The 20,823-nt window shown below is 41.6% G+C and overlaps 1 protein-coding gene across 2 annotated transcripts in view; it reads left to right on the plus strand.

Annotated features, from left to right (window-relative positions):
• Positions 1-7,961: 7,961 nt before the first annotated feature.
• Positions 7,962-20,823, plus strand: part of LOC117603568 (lachesin) — a 72,778-nt gene continuing 59,916 nt past the window's right edge. For both annotated transcript variants that reach the window (XM_034322895.2, XM_076688084.1), the window contains exons 1-2: positions 7,962-8,372; positions 12,567-13,626. In XM_034322895.2, the coding sequence (XP_034178786.1) occupies positions 13,494-13,626 (133 nt within the window). In that variant the 5' untranslated portion in view covers positions 7,962-8,372; positions 12,567-13,493. The remainder of the gene's footprint in view (positions 8,373-12,566; positions 13,627-20,823) is intronic.

Raw genomic sequence — 20,823 nt, forward strand, 5'->3', positions numbered from 1 at the left:
ACTTGATTTGAGATATCTCCTAAACTATATTGTTCTCAACATTTTACCCTAATACTTTTTTGTACAGAATGTCCGAAAGAATCGATCTACGTAAAAAAATTCCAAAAATTCGTTTTCAAAAAAATGCATGTGCATCGGATAAGTGCATTGCTGTACTTGATTTGAGATATCTCCTAAACTATTTTGTTCCCAACATTTTACCCTAATACTTTCTGATAGAGAATGTCTACTAGAATCGATCCTCGCAAAGAAAAGTGCAAAAATCGATTTATAAAAAAAGTGCATGTGCATCGGCTATGCATCGCGACACTTGATTTGAAATATCTCTCAAACTATCCTGTTTTGAACATTTTACCCTAATACTTTTTTGTACAGAATGTCCGATAGAATCGATCTACGTAAAAAAATTCCAAAAATTCGTTTTCAAAAAAATGCATGTGCATCGGATAAGTGCATCGTTGCACTTGATTTGAAATATCTCTCAAACAATTCTGTTTTCAACATTTTATCCTAATATGTATTTCATTTCCAGAGTCTCTTACAAGCTTTTTAGAAAGATACCACTGTGGTTCTACACTTGTCGCGTGTCATAATAATTGTAACAGACAAAGTGCAATATTTTGTACATCTCCAAATTATTTTCTATTTCACTTAATAACTTTTCACCCTCGACGCGTACATACCCGTTTAACTGTTATCTGAAAACTGATTTCCAGAAAGTCGTCCGATGATTCATGGCCGCAAGACGAGGCCGCTATCTTCATTCTCGTTTCCCGTCGAATGTTTCGCGTCAGCTGAAAAATCTATCTCGCTCGGAGCTCGCTGAAAGCGTATATGATCACCCGAAAAGCGAGCCACGCGGTGCGCTTAAAAATTGAACCTTCGACCAGCTTTGCGCCTCATAAATTATCCGCAGGGGGTCGAGCGGTTCCTCTCTCGGCGTACGGATGACTTTGGCCGGTCAAACTCGTCTCGGATCATGAATTATGAGCGTACAGTGACTCTGCAACATGTTGCCGATCGACGATGCGTTTTGTGACGTTCGCTTTTTAACCGACCACCCGCTCCATCCACCTATTTCCCTGACATTCCTGCTTTTCGACGTCGTCAAAGACGTCTGAACTGATCTACGAATAAAACAGCTAATGAACAATATACGTTGAATTCCTGAAGAATACCATACACAGAATATTCCACAGATATCAAGCATTTTCCAATAAATGATCAATATCTCGTTACGTAATGAGCAATCTTTTATTCAACAAGGCCGACGTGGATTGGAACCACGTTGTATTGTACTTTACAAGAAGAATTTTACCTTCGATTTTTCCCTCTTCTTTTTTTTTACGATCTACGTGAAGAGATCGCGTTTGAATGTAACCTCGAAGGGGATGGATCATTATGTTCTTATACGAGCGGACGAGGAAGAGAAGGGGATGAAATAATAGCGATTGAAAGCAGCTTTTTCCGATCGAACGATCTCGCGAGATTAACGCCCATCATAAATGCGGTATTACGTTGGAAAGGATGCAACGATGGGCGTGATGATGTTTGTCGATGGCCGATAACAATTCAATTTATGTAATTCGTCGATTTGCCCGGTAAAGAGGAACCGCGGGGGTTGAATTTATACGGACGTCGAACGGGCCAACGAAATACACCGTAATCATTTATTATGTTTACGGTATACACGCGGTATTAATAATATTTCGTTTCCGACGGAAACTCGCGCAAATGATGCGGACGCTGAAATTCCGCGCAAACACGGTACGAGATTAAATACACGCTTCGCTTCTTATTTGTTTGCCGCGGCACGAGTTATTTTTATCGATCCTCTATCCGTTCAACGTTAACGCGATGAAAAAGTTAAAGGACCCCTCTCGCGAAAGGATAAACCCGTTCAACGGAACTTTGTTATCGCGAGTTAAGAATACAGGACAGATAACGAAACTTCCACGCCGGGGAAGTTTCGGAATGGCCAGAAATTTTGCGACAAAGTCGTTTTACCTTACGCTGACGACGGGGCTCCCTTCAATTCCTTTAAATTGCTGTTGACACAATGTTCTCTGACGAAACGTGCTAACTGCCTCCAGAGCATTTTCATTAAATTACAGTGAAAACGGTGTTTAATTCACCCTCGCACAATTACGCGATCCCTTAAGATCGCGATAAGATCAGACGAGTTACAAAGGATTATTCAAAATTCAACATATTTCTTTTTGATTTTGGAATAATTGTACCTTGTACCATTGTGCCAGGGCTAATTGTTTCTTTTGTGACGGAAAAGGCCACTCGATCATCCGCTCGATGATCTATAGCGGGGTTAATCTTGTTTAGCGAGATACACAGATGACCATCCTCTATACACCGGATATAGAGGTTGATGGATAGCCGGCACGATCTTGCGGTACACCATGGTTTAGACGGCAAACATACTGATACGTTAACACCGCGCAACGTATGAGAGGGCGGGTCTCGTAGGATTCGTCTTCGGATCGTTCGTAGCCGACAAGGATGCGTTGAAATTCCCTGGAGATAAGTGGCGCAGCGATAACGTTAAACCGTGCGATGAAACGCGAACACCGGATATTGGATATTGCGGTTAAATTGCAACAACTCTAATCTCCAACTATCTTGGTCCGGCGAGAAGAAGAAGAGAAACGTCTTTCGACGAAAGATTATTATAGAAAAATGAAATTCGACGGTCTGGCAATCGGTAACGAAGGGTAAATGATTTATTTCTAACGATGCACCGTCTTTTTGGATCGTTACGAGCAAAGAGGTGTGGCATGCAAGTCGCTAAAGAGACGTAGATCATTGGATAATGATGGGATGTTCCATCCCGTTCCATTCTATTCGCTTGTAATCCCATCCTCCCTAACACAACAGTCATCATGTCGTCGTGGTACGGATCACTTAGGGATCATTAGCTTTATGGCGCTTCCGTATGGCTAGCCGTTCGCGTGCAAGTGGATATTGTTTGAAAGCGGTACTAGGTTTCACTGCTGAGCCCGACGAAATAAAAAGACACTCGTTCCCTCAGCCGAACAATAACCAGGAAAAAGAATGGGAGCGCAACAACTTTTCCAATTTAAAATTATTAAACCGTTCTCTGTGGCGTACAAGACGCGAAGAAACACCGAAAAATGGATGCTCGAAATTTTCATTCCATCGTCGCGTGCAATTACGAGTTGCTGGAATTTCAGCGACTATACTAAATCGTGGTTTTTGAAAAATTTTTAATACCCGGATATTGCTCGGGGATTTTTCAAACGTGGGAGAAATTGTCCCGCCTGGGTGGTCCTGAACCGACCACGAAATCCTCCTTTCCTCTCTGTCTTAATTTCCTCCCTTCGCGGAGCCGTCATCGTACCGAGGCTTCCCTTGAGCCCTGATTAATCCAGACGCCATGCGATATCCTTGGACAAGTATTTCCCCGTGTGACGAACCGTACACACGTTTCTGTAACGGCAAACCGCACACTGCGACGCGGATGAATATCGCGGATATAATGTTACTGTATTTCATTACCAGAGTACACCGGATGCGCTATGCTGGTTCGTTCCAGTGTATCCTGCATCAGCTCGTCGTTGCATCGCTATAACGTGAGTACGAAGGCAACCGGTTCGCCACGTTCGTTGTATATCCTCCTTTATGCGGCCCGGTTTCGGTTTCCGGCCGTACCATTCAGGAATATCACCTTACGCGCTTCCTCGTGATTCAGCCGACTCTCGGTACACGCTGTAATCAAAGGATTACACCGGCGGGTCCACTGCCTCCAAGTCAGCCTCTGTTTAACGCGACCACCCCGCTACGCTATAATCATTATCACACGTTCGTTGCACGAGAGAGAGAGAGAGAGAAAGGACACCACCGGGTCTTAACCCTTTGACCGAACGATTCCCGACCGAGTTGTTGCTGGATTTCCCAGGAAACGTTGAATTTCCTCACTCCAGCCGAGGCTGTGCCTTGTCATTGCCCGTTTCGGCCTCGAGGGTGATTCGAGTGCAACCCCCTCCTGCAGCCACTGTTCGTGTAATTTAGAGGGAGATCAGGGAAGGAGAGTATTTCGTTGATTTTCAATGCTGCTAATTGAAATTCTACGGTTTAAAAAGTTTCTCTCCAAGTTTGCTCGTTCTTTTTCAAAATAGGCAATTTTGAAATTTAATTCTTTTGTATTTTGTTAAGTATTGAAAAATGAAATTCATTTGTCTACCCACCGAATCGAGGAGAAGATAAATAGCCGAAAGTGTCGTTGAGATATTAGTACATCGAGTAACATCGAATTTCGGGCCGGTTCCCAGCTACTAAACTAATTATATCGTGATAACGAGGCTAATTTGGAGTCACGCGAGACCGTTTCGCACTTGTGCGCTTTTAAAGAGAAAGGATTATAAATAGAAGTAGGGTAGACACAGGGTGGAAGAGAGATATAGGAAGAAGGAGAAAGGAAGTACTACCGTGCAGGGAGAGCAACTGAACTTCCTACCCCGTTCTACCACGGACTATCTCCATTATTACACCGTCGACCTGCAAATTGTAGACGCTTTCTCTCGAGTTCAAGTGCCACCTACCATTACGTGATTAACGCACAGACTGGCGTACGCGATATTATCTGAGCAAAGGCTGCGAATAGAATTCACCAAGACGTACGTTCCATGGCAGACATAATAGCCCTCCTATGTTCCCTCTGTCGTTTTTCATTTTCGCGTTATCTCACGGTGAATCGACATGCAGTAGTCTGTCTATTCTTCCCCCGAGCTATTTTCGTATCATGAAATTCATGGATTATACTTGGAACCTTTGTTTAGCCAACACTGGATCAATTTTCACCAGCGTTGACGAGATAACGAGTTAAATTTTATTAAACTGAAGGGATAGAAAATTTTTATTCAGTCGATTGATGTAGGTTCGGTAAAAGACTAAAATTATTTCTACGAAACGCGAACGATTGATCGAATATTGGGTTTTAATTGCTTCTACGATTCTTTGTTTTCGCTCATGGGGCTGCGGAATTATTTACTTTCTCCTTGAGCAAAGCCATGAGGCAATTATTTACACACCCCTGTCCGCTAGTCAATTATACAGCCAATTATTTCCGGGTAGCAGACGACTTAATTACAGAGCTCGCAGTGGCCGCAATTTTTGGCTCGACCGCGTAACTAACTTGGAAGAAATTAATTGAATTTAATTTGCCGTCCGTGGCGAACGTGTGACCGCCATCAGGATTGATTGAATTTTTATCTGTCTTCTGTTTGTTTAAATAAAACAAATCTTCGGCGTGTAAACGTTCAACCGAACGTAAAGTTTGTCGAGGATCGTTCGTTCGAACAAAATTCAGGGATTTTTCGAAACAACTGCACTCAATTCAATTTCAAGCGCGAAAGGATTATTGCGCCGGGAAAGTATGGAAGTTGTATTTCGCAGAAAATTTCAATAGTTCCGTAACGAGTTCCAAGCCGTTGATAATTAATTCGGCAAACTTATATTCCACGACCAAGTTAATTTCCACCCACGCGAATCGGGATTTTAATCAAATCTTAGGGAATCGTTTTGACGGGGCCGGGAATAACGCACAAAAACGCCAATTAAATTCAATGGAATATCATTAAACCAGGCTAATCATTTCATGAAAACTTCAAGTTTAAAACATTCTTTTATCCTCTCGTTTAATCCTGCTATTTCCTTAGCTTCCAAATTAAAAATTTAAACTTCAACTTTCATTATTGCTGTTCATTTAAGGCAATGTCGTTTTTATTTTTCGTAATATTTCAAACAGGAATATGCATCAGAATCGGATATTTTGTTATTTGGACAGCATGAAACGGGTGGAAAAATATGCGAATTAAAAATGTTGAATCAACAATACACCCATTGTAAATGCGAAAAAATGAAAAAGAGTTGTTTTATTTGAATCATAATTTTTTGCATGAAATCCTCACTCTTATTTTATTGAACGTTTGCCAATGCTTTTAACAAAGTAAATAACACACGAAATTGATCAATCACTCATCAAGCAAATATCGTGCGATGAGAAAATTACATATTTTCTGTTTAGTAACTATTAAGCGAACAATATGTATTTAATTAAAAAAATTAGTGTTAATTAAACCACACAAGGGTTGCTACGATAATAAAGACGAATAAATGGTAAAGTTTAAACAGAGGGAATTTCAATTGGAATTGCATTCTCTGAACTGTGATTATTGCCACCTTGTTAGTTAAAGTTTGAACCGTGAAACAGAGGGTTAACGATAACGAGAGCAGTTTCTTCGTGGAAACCTCGAAAGCTGGCTCGATTTTCTGATAGGCTGTCCAGGCAATCGGTAACGGTGTTAACAAAGGCAAGAAATCGTCGAGATATCAAGGGTGTACCGTTTCCGTTTTTGATATTGCACGGAGAACAGTGCCACCGGTAATCTCTGCACCTAATTAACGTCCTCGTAACCAACGAAACTTCCTGGAAACCTAGCCTACCATTATCGAGCAAGCTTGTTTTTCCCTGCCCAAAGTTACAATGAACCAGTTCCGACCAACTGCGTTTCCGATATTTCCCCCTGGGAAGCACCGTTTCGAAATTCCTTGGATAACTCCACGCAATACTGTAATGAAAGTTTTAAATTAATAATTAATGCTCGCATCGTTAATAATGAACTACACAAGTTGCACCACTAACAATCGTCTGAATGAAACAAAAGATAACTAGGATGTTTCTTAATAAACGCAAGGTAAAAGCTGCAATTTTGAAAATTTGGAAAAATAAAAAAAAATATATGTTCTTTATTGTTCTTTATCGGTATTACTTGCCAAGCGGTGTCCAGAACAGCTAACCGATTCTCTGGCCATCTTCTCTCCTCTTGTCTCTTTCTCTGTCGTGGTGGGTGAAAGAATTTCTGTCCCACGGCTCGACAGGAGGTGGCACCATTTCTATTCATCTCGAAAAATAAAGGCGTGCCCGATCGCGAGCCTCGATAGCCATGAATATTTTATCCGCATAATATCTCGTCGCAGCCCACCCCCGCGCGTTCACACGTACGTTTCGTACACGTGTTCGAACGTCCCTCCTTGCGCACCCTTTTCATTCTTTCCTGCTCGACAAGCAGACTCGTCTGGTATCGCGTTTGGACCGTGTAATCCAACATGAACACCCTTGTCCATGACTACGATCGCGTGTACGGAATGCGAAGATGTACGTGAAATTCCAGGCCCGCTCTGAAAGTTTTGAGAATCATAGCCAAAATGGGTTATTTTAATTCATGGAATTTCATATCATTATTTGTACTCCTGGGTTCTCAAGGGATGAGGACGAAAAATAAAGGAGATTCTTTATCATTTAGGAATCTGAGATTGAAAAGCAAACGACACGGGACGCTGGTATTTCGTCGCGTAGGAACAAACGCTTTGGGACGCGGTACGCTGTTGTATTTTCGGAGGTTTTGTATGGTACGTGGCGGCTGCGTGGGCGTACTATAAATGGGTTCTATGTCAATCGTCAGTCTAATTTCACGTTTGTACCCATAGTAATGTTATACACGTCACTTTGTAGTGAATCACGAAAATTGAACAGGAATTATTATTTTTATCCTCGGAAATTTTAGGGTCGACAAATTTTACGAATTTTTTAAACAGAACACCCTTGCCTCATGAGTCTGAAATTTTTTTTCCCATCACCATCCTGCGTGAATTTAATTTCCCATAGATTCCCAAGGGTTTCAGGTACTTCCCCGAAAAAGTAGCAACGGAAGGACGTCGAAAAGCCGTGTGCGGAGGCGAGGAAGCGGATCGCTTTCAGCAGGTCGACCGAGCCACGCTTAATGCTCAATAAACGAGTGCAGATGATCAGCGTACGGCTTCTTCCACACGACGGTGGTTGCAGACACTCCCACAGACGTGATCCATCCCGTGTTGTACACCGTGTAGACCTCGAGTGGATGATCCTCGTTCCGCTAGTGTGGCTCACGCACGCACGCCGGGCGTACGCTTTGTCACGCGTGCGGTTTTCTACGCTCTCTGTCTGCGTGTGCTCGTCTCTCGTCTCTCACCTAAGTTTATTGTTAGAGGGGCCGGCTAGCCGCGGACAGGGCATCAGGATTTAGTGCTTCTTACACGCCCATGCCGGTACCACGCGTCTCCGGGAGCTTCTTTCGATCGTTTCTCGATCGATCCTCGCGATTCGACGCGTTCTAAATCGAGTAACTCGAAGTTGAGACTGATTAACGGTGACGGTGATCGATGAGTGCGATTGAATTTGTGATTTTTTATTTTTTATTTTTATGTGAACCTTTGATCGACGAATCGATAATTTTTTGGTGTTTTAATCGAGTGTAATTGATAATTGAAGTTTCTTTCCTCGTGATTTCATAATTGAAAAAGTAAGCTTATGTCAGTTGTCATTCTTATCGTAATTGAACCCTGAATTTAATTGAATATAAGCTCACGATACCGGCAGCAGAACGTTTCCATTTCACTTGGTCATTTTCTTTCTAAAAAAAAAAAAAAAATCGCGACATCCATCAGATATCGCGCGCACGAGAGGGGCTTCCGGTCTGTCGGACTAGGGGGCTGCTTTCCACGGGACATCGACGAGAGAGAAACGGGGACGCGGAATGAAAAACGCGAAATTAGGATTCCGAGGACACCGAAGTGGCCTGAACATGAAAAACCAATTGCACTCAAGAGCTGATAGGGATGAGAAGGGGTCGGAAGGGTACAGGGGTGACGATCTGGTCCACGAGCCGGTGAAACGGGGGTAGAGAGTGTCAGGGATAAAATTGACGATGGTGGGGTGTTGCTGCAACGGTGCAGCAGTGGTTCTTTGTGCAAACAGGTTCGCGTCGAAACGCATTCGTCCGGAAACACCGGTTCGAAATAAAAAATTGCACGGCCCCGGGTAAAAGTGAAATTTGCACGGTTCGACGAACGTTCGACCGCCTACCCTTGTTTTTCCAAAGCAGAATTACCGACGAATGACACCAAGTGCAACGGGCACGATGCTATTTCTTCCACGTTCCAATAATTTCCACGCTGTTTTCCCTGTAAACGTTAGCCAGAAATTCTTTCCTTTTAACGTTTCCATTTGCGGTTGCTTTGGTAAAATTGGAAAATCGAATATTTTTCGTCGGGTAAAAACTGCCACATTCGGCACCCTGTTAATTTCCGCTTAATTTGATAAATTTCGAGGACAAATATTTCGTTTTATGAGAATTACATTTACCGTGAAAATTACACCGACCTCAAATCAAGGGTAACCCTTTTGCTTTTTCGCTCGGTTTCGAGAGTTTCCCAACCTTTTAACACCGTCGCCCCACCCCCTTTCGTTTGCTAATACATCCTTAAACCTGGCCGCAATGCTATCCCCCTCGTTCTCACTCTCTTTCATCTCCAAAGCCCTAATTAACTTTGGTAATTATGTGTACGCCCGGACAGAAGGGTTTTGCACTCGTTCCACTCGAAAGACGGGGCTGAAGCGAGATGAGTAGCTAGCAAGAAACGAGAGAGTTAATGCAGAACGATGCAGGCGAGCTTGCACGACCACAGTCAACCGGAATTCGCTATAAATAGAAGGAAGATTTCGCTAGATTTGACAGCTCCTGACGAGAGCTCGTTCGAACGAATGTCATTCCGCGAACACGAGGCTGCTCTCCTCCCCGGCACTCTTTTTCACCGGAAGCAGATTTATTCTAATTTCAAAAGGACCGCTCGTTTAACCCTCAGACGTTGATTTTTCTACTCGTTTTTCTCGTACGCTCATTAAACAGCTCGTATAATTTCCGTTCTGAATATTAACCCGAAGACATTCGCAGAAAATCTTCACTGTTTCATTTGAAAATTTCACTGTCGTTAATGAATTTCACGAAATTCAGGAGGTCCGCGAGCAAGAGATCGGATAAAAATTTAACGATACCCAGTCTGTCGAGGCATTAATCTCTGGTTGGAATTTTTTTCAACGTCCCAGGTGAAAAGCATAGGAGCATGCACGATGACGTCTAAGCGTTTGAATTTTAATTTGACGACTGCTGAAAATTTCGTTATTCCCAGGAAGGTCGTAGCGCGTTACACGTTTACGCGATAGGATACAAGCGAACGACATCCACGATCCTCCCGCACGCAAATGCGATTTACGTTTCCTGAAGGTTTACGTTCACCTGAGCAACGCGTAATTTCTTCCATCCTTCGGATATCTTCAACCACCGAGTGGTACATTTAAAATGCAACCCTGTCACCGTCGACAGAGACTAAGGGAATCCTCTTTTTCAAATTGCGTTAACCCTTCAAGGAATTTTATCTCTTGCCTGTAGCTTCCTTTCAAATTGCCACGTTTCTGGGTTATCGCGTTACCTTCGGCGCGAAAGTTTATCAGATTAAAAAATGTACAGAAAATTCTAAGTTTTAGTATTTTAGAATATTCTGTGAGAGAATATTGTTTCTTGAAAAGGAATTTCGTTTGTGTTTCACACCCTTTTCCAGGGTGTCCAATTTCGCGTACCACTTGGTGCCCCACGCGACGCCACTTAACAAGCCCATTAATTAATAATACCTTGCAGGGATAATTTGCGACTGGCTGGCTCGCATCAGCGTTGTCATTGTTCTTGGAGACGACCCTTCGTCGTCGGCTTCAAGGTGTGCTTTAAAAATTGATCCACCGATGTCTCGCGATGCTTTATACCTCTAAACAAACTACCATTGTGCTGTTTTTAAAAAAATAAATTTCTATTGTCTATTTTTTCAGTCGTTTTATCAATATCTTCGAACAAGAAACAAATGAAGGTGAACCGATTTCCGACACGTTCATTCGAAATTCTCCAAAATATCCGAATTTTTCGCTCGACTATTGCGATGATGATTTATCGTGTTCCAGGTCGAGCACGCTTCGATGAGTGACGAACGACCGTATTTATAGAAACTTGGACGAAAAATCGCGCCACCGTGGCGACACTTTAGCTACAGGGTTTTTCACTCGATCCACGAAACTTCAAATTCCTTCACCGGCAATTTTTACCGATTCGACGTGTTCCAACCAAAAACAAGGGAAACTTTCCTACATATCTTCCACGATCGAATAGTTCTTCGATTCCACGACGCATTATAAACAGAGCAATAATTTACGAATGACGATTCCGTTCGGGTTCCACTTCAGAGTACTGAAAAATGGGGTGAATTTTTTACACTAATTGCAAGAGAAATATATTTGCAATTCTAATTTTCTTAAAATTGTGTTTTAATACTTGGAAATTAATTTCAATTTTAACTGCTGAAAATGAATCAAAGATTCACTTTAATTTTCCTAATAGAGTAAATGATGATTCCGTTCGAGTTCCACTTCAGAGTACTGAAAAATGGGGTGAATTTTTTCCACTAATTGCAATTCTAAATTTCTTAGAATTGTGTTTTGATACTTGAAAATTAATTTTAATTTTAACTAATAATTAATCAAAGATCCACCTTAATTTTCCTAACAGAGTATCTATGGGTGAAAATTATAAAAATTTTCTTTCTCGTTTTCCTATTTTACGGTGTCAAAAATTATTTTATTTCCACGAATAGGAAACGTTTCTTAGCCAAAGAATCGTGGAATCAAACGATCGCACGTTCGATCGTTTCGTTCTGTGCTCGTCGCGTTACCCTTATTCGAGGGCTACTTTGAACCCCGTGGCAACCGCTTGCAAAACCATCACAACCCCATGGAACATTCTGCACGAGCAATTTACCGTCTAGCCTCGAAGAAACGGTTCGCCGTGCGACGATGGTTGGCGAATAATTCCACTTTCGACGTGACAAGTCGTCGCCCTCGTGTTCGAGTTGCAACGAGAAGGGGTTGGAGTCCCTCCGCTTGTCGTCCGTCTCCAGTCCAAAGAATTAATTAAGACGATGTAATTACCTACTTGGATCCGTTTTAATTCGAATTAGTCCAAGTTGATCCACCGGTAAATCGTGTTTCCAACGAGTTCGCCCAGTTGGCTACGATAAATGCATAAGATCTCCAGCTGAGACGAAAGGATTAATTTATGGGTATCTCATCTCCGCCTCAACAGGCGCGTTCAAAGTCAATACCGACATGGTTACATTTTTATTAAAGAAAAGTAGCTTCGCTGCGGGTAGTTTGATCGACGAGTTCATTTATTAGGACGTAGATAAACGAACGTGAATTAACTTCGTTCACTAAAATCTCAAGGGTATACATTTTTTTGTTCCAACACGTGGGTCGATACGTTTTCAATTTGACGTAAGAGTAAAACTCATCTTTCCCAAACACGACGATGAATTTCACGGCGAATGCTTTCCAAACAAATCATCGACAACGGGGTCGTATGAAAATCCGCGACTGGTTTATTCTCACGGTGTTATTGTTTAATTTCCACGAACGAACGGACGAACGTTTAGTTTCAATTAACTTCGCAATAATCGTCACGTATTAAATTCAAACGACCTTCCTCGTATTTTCTATTAAACCGTGTTGTTCGGCCACCGTGTGTCCCCATCATCGTCAAAAGCGAAAAAAAAAAGAGTGCTCGTTTAAACGACCGTGCCGTGTCGTAGCAATTCCCTTAATGACTTCCATTTTTCAGAAGCCGTCGCTGGTATCGACCCTCGATTTCGTCGGGACGCACCTTGGCTTAAACCTGGCACTTTATTAAAAGATAAAAATGCAGTCAGAAACTATTACCCCGGAAGCGGTGACGCGTCGTTTTAAAGGAACCTCCGCAAAGGAAGTTGCTGAATTGTATGGCTTATATTCAACAGCTTTTGCTCGAACGCTGGTCCTTAGGTAAATGAGCTCTTATCGCTCGTTCCTCCTTCGCACGAAGCCATAGTAAAAACTTCAGACACCAGCAAACGGCCAGTAGATAGATGCAAGTTCTTATCAGACCTCTTGGTGTATCTCTTATCGTCGGCCATTTCACTGTCGCGAATAAACCTTGTGAACTTGTGCCGCGAAGAAAGGATTGGTCGAGTGTGTCGAGGGTAGGATAAAGTGCTAAGAGTGCGTTTGGGTAAGCGCTGTCCATGGCGAAGGAGCGTGGAACTCGCGAGAGGACTTATAAGGGGTACTTATTTCGCGAGTGGACTTTCAACGAGCGCTAATTTCGCGGGTGGACTTCCGACGCGTGTAAAACTTGCTAAAAGAGTTACTAAATTCGCGAGTGGACTTTGAACGCGTGTAAAATTTCCTAAAAGAGTTCCAAAGCGTACTAAATTCGCGAGTGGACTTCGAACGCGTGTAAAATTTTCTAGAAGAGTTCCAAAGCGTTCTAAATTCGCGGGTGGGATTTCAACGCGTGTGTAACTCACACGGAGTGGAATGTTAGTGTCCAAGTGTTGCAGTGTTACTAAATCCTTACGAAATTCCGCGTTGCACGCGAACAGACCGCGAAACGGAAGAAAGGAAGGAAGGAAGCCGCTCGAGGAGGCATTATTAAAGCAACGGGCCTTTAAACCGGCGGCTAGGTTCGCGTTTACGTGGGCAGAGCGAAAAGTATGCGGCACCAAGCACGATGAAGGGGCCAAGAATCGGTGGTTCAGCGAGCGGGAAAAAGCTGGACTTCTGCCAAGAACCGCGTCACGGTTGGACAGTGTTGCTGGTGTATTTGGGCATCTGTGCCTTGCTGCCTGTCACGATCTTTGCTGGTTGGTATTCGATCCTTACTTTCTTCTATTTTCTGCCTACTTCTACGACCACCTTTCTCTAACACCGTTTCGAGTATGAGAAACATCGATTGTTTTGAAATATTGTACGAGCGCGGTTCAATATGGAACAACGAACGAAATTTCAATGGTTAGATAAGCAAAATTCTTTGAAAATAACCTGGAATATGATTTTTGCCGCTTCGACATGTGTAACGTTTCCCGCTATTCAATACACGCTTTTATTAACTTTATTCCGTTGATCAGAGCTACCTGGCGAGCAAACAACACGGATGTTTCAATGTTTTTCCCACGTTTGTTGGGGTTTTATGTTCTTCATGAATAGCGGGATATTTTCCATTTTTCGATGCTAACGAAATTTGTTTAACAGTTTCATAGAGGAAAATGAAACGAGAGGGTGCTCGAGGGTTCTTTCGATGATAACGAAGGAAAGTTTCTTGCATTTATTTCAGGACTTGAATTCTGATGATTTTACGAGGGAAATGAATCGTATAAATCACGGTACGATCATCAGGCCTAGTCGTAAACTGAATTTTACCGAAGTTTCCTCACAAATCTCATAGGATGGCCGTCTAAGCGTCGCCAACTCCATTTCTTTCGAATTCCACTTAAATTGCCGTGTCTTTAGTGACGAGTCAATTTTAGAATGTTTGTTTCCTCTAAGAAACCTGTATCCATTTACATAATGGCAATGGAAGAGTGAAAATAAAAAAGAATCTAGTGTGACTGTTGTATTTGGAGCAATAAAAGTGGTATTTTATATAAATGGCATTTAAATATCATTTTTCGCAAAATTAACTGATTAAACCTTCAATGTCTGCGCGATACGTTTCCATATTTTTCACTGGATCGATTTGATCGCCGGGCGCCTGCAATCCGCACCGTATCATCGGAATTCCATTCGCCGTCAATTAACTGCGTTTCGCATTCCAATCTAACCCTGGATAATTAATGTAGAGAATTTTAATCGACGCTGTGCTCGATCCGTTCGATTCGATCGGAAACGCGTTAACGAGCTCCGGCTCGTCGATCGGAAAGTTCGGAACAGCTCCGGATTCGAACAATGCAAAACAAAACCAGGCAACTGTTTCTCTTGAAAATAGATTTTGTTTTGGAAACAGCCGTGTCAACAGCGGGCTAAAGAACTCGAATCGGATGATTCTATCAGAGACACGATTCTTTGGTATCTTTGGACAGAAATCAATTCAAGATCTTTCAAAAAGAATAATTAAAAATTTGGAAAATAGAACGGTAAATTTATTCTAAAATATAAAATTTTCTATTTGAAGGATTAATTCTTCCTAAATAAGGGTAGTCGATGAAGCGAAACTTGTCTGTCCTTCGAATTTTTATAAGAAATTGAAAAATGAAGTCACGAGTGACAGGCATCAGGGGTGAATTTATTCTCGAAATAAGACAACGTGCCCGTCTTCGTTTCCATGTTTTTTCCGAGGAAACAGCCGCTTTATGACACGCACGTGCTGCCGTAAAAGACCCCGCACACTGGCGAACCAACACGGATCCATTGCTCAGCTCCGGCGATTTCGAATGTGCCTGGCTGCATAAGCACTTCCGTTAAATCTGTGTCAGAGGGAACACGAACCGTAATTTTTTTTTTTTCATTTCCCCTCGCACCCCGCGGATTCGAGCGATCCAATTTGACCGTTTCTTTGTATCACGGAGGGGAATTAAAAGATAGAAATCGAATTAAACTGGAGTAATCACGGTTAGACTCGGCGTGGATTTAATTAAATTGAAACCTCACCTGATCAAAAACTGTCTTTCGTTTCTTATTCTCCCTGTCTCTGTATCATAGCTAAGCTCCTGGCAATATGCTGACTTTTTTCTTTCTTTGGGTTATTTCAACTTGCTTTGTTTTTAATACCATGGTAAAATTAAATTTATGTCTTCGTTAAGAAATAGGAACAGCTGTTTATCATTTCATTTTCAATATCAAAAATAAGGATTATGAATCTATGAACTGACCATCTGGTTTCAGCATCATAAACAGTTCTAAAGATGGTTTCGCCGTTCTCAAACGAGGACATTGAGCTAAAGCAGGGCACGCAGCTAGCTGCATAAACAATCACACGATTGGGGTTTTTGACACAGGATTCCTTTGAAAAATATAAACAAATGAAACGTTTCGCGTTTCCCAATATTTGCAGTGTTTGAGTTGCAACGATAATTTCAAAACGATCCCTAACTCTTTTCCTATTAAAATTGTTAGACGTAAAAAGTATCCAAAGTTAACCAAAGTTAACCAAAGTTTCATGAATAAAATTATTTTAATTACGTTAACGCGTTGAATTTAATATATAAACGTGGAGGAACGTTTTCCAGGTAAAATGGCTGTAACGAAAGAGTTAAAGAAAAGTTGTACTTTCGTTTTGCAAGTACCAGCTATTCTCGGACAACGGTTTCATTTAATTTCGTTTCATCTCCGGGAGAAGTATGAACACCGGGCAAGGCAGGGAATGTAAATTAATAAATTTAAAAGTTAAATAATTCCTGCTGGAAGTTCGGTGTCGCGCGGTGGTCGCGCTGCTTAAAATTCAGAAAGGGCAAAGAAAATAAAAAAAACAATATCACCCACCCGTTGGTGGTGTATTCTAAACAGCCCCGCAAACTACATTTATACGTAAATAATGTAACAACTCGCGTCGATACGTTTTACGAACTCTTATCCGTGTCAGTTTAGGGAAATTAGTTGGCGGTTGAAAAAAAGTTACCTTCCCATTTTTCTCCGGCAACTCCGCTCCTACGAAAACTTCCTCGTATTAAATTTAATGCGGGGAAATTCGTGCAAGTTTAAAACCGCGTACCAAAACTTTCGCGAAGTGTCGCGTATTAATAACACTTCCGAAATATCACCCGCGGTCGTAATTCAAATATCCGCGACTCGATTTCCATAATGCTTTCCTCGATTCATTTTTTTCTTTTACAACTCGGTGAAAATTCTTTGTCGAGGAGAAATATAAAAATCTCGACTCTTGAAAGGAATCGTTTCAAAAATCGTAAAATCATTGTAAGGGTTTCATAATGGCACCAAGGGAACCTAAAATCACACGAAAGGAGAAATAAAATTTACCATGGAATTAAACGTTCTATCTTGTTCAATTTCTTTTTCCTGTCTGCTGCTTTCTTCTCTTCTTTTTGTAAAATAAAACACGAAACACACCATCGTCGCACAAATTAACGCGACAAACAAATAGGGGGAGAGTTTCGGCGTCGTTTAATTGTAATGTTTACCCTGTGTCGCGTAACGCGTGCTCGTTCACGGAGCGAACGTTAAAGGATAATTTCGAACGCGAGCGAATCGCCGCTTTGAATGAAACCAGATAATTAGAGGTTGTCGCGTTAAATCGCCGGTATAATTTCGTGGATCGTCACGTGGATTTCCATAGGTTTGCACAGGGAATCGAATCTAGCGATCCAGGTTCAATTAAGCAAACGTCTGTTTCGGAGAATCGTAATCGCGTAAATTTTATCCTCTCGTTCTGCGCCTGTTTAGATTTTCAACAGCCTCTGGATTTAACGTTTATTCAACTAATTAGCATTGTTGTCTTGAAATTTACAAAGGATACCTATATCTATTGTTCCTGAAGAATAATACCCAAGAGCAAACCGCGAAGAAGATACCAGTCTTCTTGAAAATCGTCTCCAGACATCCTGAAGAGTCTTGGTTATCCTGGTGAAAGGGTGGTGACCTAGGCGCCAGCAGTTACTTACGCTTAGGACAATTTACCTTAATTAATTAACCGGCGTTGCGACGGTCTGCTAATTTATGCTCATGGAATGATTCACTGTTCTCCCTGCCCCCCTCTTTCTACGCCTTTCATTTCGTTCTCTTATTCGTTCAATTTCGCGAGGAAAATTTCGGCGCGGATCTCTCTCCGGAGACAGATAGATGAGCCGTTCTAATTAGAAGTCGTCCGGAACGCTTTGGATTGCACTCGAGAATCCGGGTGACCGGCCGCGTCCCATTTTGCAATCTTCTCCACGGCGGGAGTGCTTAAACGACCCCGACTTGATTGTCTCGGAATAAAATACGCACTGAAGGTAACGTTTCCTTCGTAGTCGTTTCGAGAAATAAAAGGGTTTACTTGTTGCTTGTTTCAATGCGTGTTAATTTCCTTTCCATTCCCTGCTCGTTATCGCCTCCATTCCGTTCGTTCCCCTTGAAAATTTTACAAATAAGCAATTTCAAGATACCCGAGTCTGCAGGTGAAATGATAATTTAAAAAAGAGATAATTGAAAAATTCAGACATTCAGATGCGAGAGTTCAAACTTTTAATTAGGATCTCTTGATCATTAAAGCACCGGACAAGACGCAGTGAAAATAAACTTTTAATTGTTCGCGACGCGAGAACGAGTACGAATAGAAACTCCTAGCAAAGTTGACAAGTTGAAAAAGATTCTCTGAAGATCTTACAGTTTAGCGAATTTGCATTGGTAGATAGTCTAAGAATTTAAGAAACAATATGCTGAAATTTAATGTTAAAAATTTACCATTATATTCATGGTTTTCTTGGCACCATGCACCCTCATGAATACCAAGAATTCGTCCGGAAAGTCGGCGACGCACGGGACCAAGAATCCATTCGAAGGAACCATGCAATCTGTTGTGTTGGATGAATTCAATCAAGTAAAGGGAGTTCGACACAACCACGAATTTCCCTAACAGCATTTCATTAACAAACTAATGCGGTCAGCAAAACGTGATCCTGTCTGCAAATAGAGAAATTCCTGTCCTCCATTTTCGTAATATTAAAACGACCCAAGCATAGAATATTTCTATTAAATTCTCGGCTTTAATATGCATACCACATTTATTTAAAATGATTATCTTGTTTTATAGTTCACCCGAAAGATTTCAGAAGTTCGTAGAAATCTGTGCTATTGCCTCGATTACCAATTAGATTAATCGTCTTTAAACTGTTTCCAAATCTTGTAACAAGGCTTCGGAATTTTGAAATTAAATTCAGACTCTCTTATTACAAGTTCAAAACCCATGCAACTCTGCATGGAACAAGAAATCGTGGTAGCAAACCGGTAGCAGCTTTTCCTTCGAACAATTTCTCCTTTCAGGACAAATGTACAGTCAGGATTTCTTGTTCGGATAGTTAGAAACCGTTCGACAGAGTTTCGAGTGCCAGGGAAACTCTCTACCGTGAACTTTGAGTTTTCCGGTTCGTTATGGTTTCGCGAATTTACACGAGCTTCAACGCGTTCCCTCTGGCTGATTGTTTTCTGGATCTGTTTTGCGGCATTGCTCAATTACACCTTCTCGAATTTCGATTTCTATTTATCTTGAAACGATGATTTCAATTCGAGACAATTCGAGAAAAATTCACGTTTCTTTTTATTTTTTCTATTTTTTTTTACCACCAAATTGCCAGTGTCTGAGCAAAAGCCGTCTTCTTACCCCAAACACTTGGCTCACCGAATTTTTCTCACATTAACGACCCTCGAGATAAATGGCTCTTTTTTACCGAAGCCATATACCACGTGTGAACGCGGCCACGAAAAACACGGCACACAACCGAGGTACATTTATTCGATTCGAGTTGTTACATGAATCACTGTCCCATTGTAGCAAAAAACCAGACGATTTCTGTTAAAAACTTTATCAGAGAAAAGTCTCTTTATCCGATTAATATCGTACTGAAAGTTTTCCTTAACGATCTTTAAGGTCTTAACGACTGTTCGATTAAAACAACCGTGAAACTATATAATTAACGATCCTGCACGATGAAAGAAAAAGCTTAATAAATCACATTATTCGCAATATCAGCTCAAAGGACATTCTTCCAACCCGATATGAATATAATACAGAGAGGAAGAATTTATTCCACAAAATCCTATTATTGTCTCGCTTTTATATGAAACCGTAAAGTAATTCTCTTTTAATATCAAACATTATTTGCTTATTCAGTCAACCGAACCGCAGCATGTAATATTTTATACCGCGAGGTCGTTAAAAATATTCTTCGTTAGACGTGAAAATATTTTCTGGATCAACCTTGCGTACATACGCGTCGTTTCGAACGCGGATTACGCAGGGTAAAACGAAACGCGTGTGCCTATCTGCCGCGTTATCAGCTTCCACGATCATTCGTGCGGTTAAAACGAATTCTCGTGGCTGTAATAACAACCCGGTCGTTTCGTCGATACACGAAATCCCGTGGATCTCTTCGGGATGACGAACGAGGAGATCAGATTGTATAAATGGAAAATTCGTCCTGTATTAAAATTTCAAACATCAAAGTGTTAATTATGGTACTTTAAAAAATGGAAAATGTACAATTTGCGCGTAAGTGTGTGGAATTGAAACCGAAGAGCATCAACCCAGTCGAAAGTTACCAATTATGGAATTGGAATGAGATTTATGACGAAAAGGTTCACGGTTCGATTTCGCTCAACTGTCGCCACGAAATTAATTTTTTAACGCTCGATCAGACGCGCGGGGGAGTGACTCCGATTTCACGGTGAAATTAATTCGTTGGAGATCGAATTAACCATCGGGCAATCGGTCGGCGCGCAGGTGCGAACGTCTTTTCGGACCATTTGTAGATCAATTATCGACAAGTTACAGCGATGTCTACGCGTCTGACGCACGTGACCCGAATTCGATTTGACCGGATGCTGCGGGATGCGGCTGGATTACCGGATGTGTCGAATATCACGCCATAATTTCGTCGACCTTGTTTGTCGGCTGATACCGTGGTGCCAGCTAGCTGTTTGAGGGTTGAATCAACATATCCTGGACGAAGGGGTCGAAGGATTAGGTCAATGAGAATTAAAAATTCCTAGATCCCTTGAAGCGGTGAAATTAATTAAAAGCGGAAGGAGAAATCGAAGAAATCATATTTCTCATCGTTAACGTCATCAGATCTCGCGTTGGATAAAAATTATGGTAATTAGATGAAAGAAGAGTAATGAAGAGAAGGGCAAATGAATAACGAAGAATTAAACCCTTAACGACTATAAAACCAATAAAATTTCCTGGTAGCTCTCTATGAATGTCTATAAATAAAACAGAAGGAAAATCAAGAGTGATCGATGAAATAAAAGTGCAGTATCAAGAGGATGGCCAGATTGTTGTCCAGCGTGTAACGAAGAGGAGTTTGGGGATTTGCGAACGTCACAGAGCTCGCAACAGAGCCTGTGGACTG

The sequence above is a fragment of the Osmia lignaria genome, chromosome 4 (assembly GCF_051020975.1).
Source record: "Osmia lignaria lignaria isolate PbOS001 chromosome 4, iyOsmLign1, whole genome shotgun sequence".
Taxonomy (NCBI): domain Eukaryota; kingdom Metazoa; phylum Arthropoda; class Insecta; order Hymenoptera; family Megachilidae; genus Osmia; species Osmia lignaria.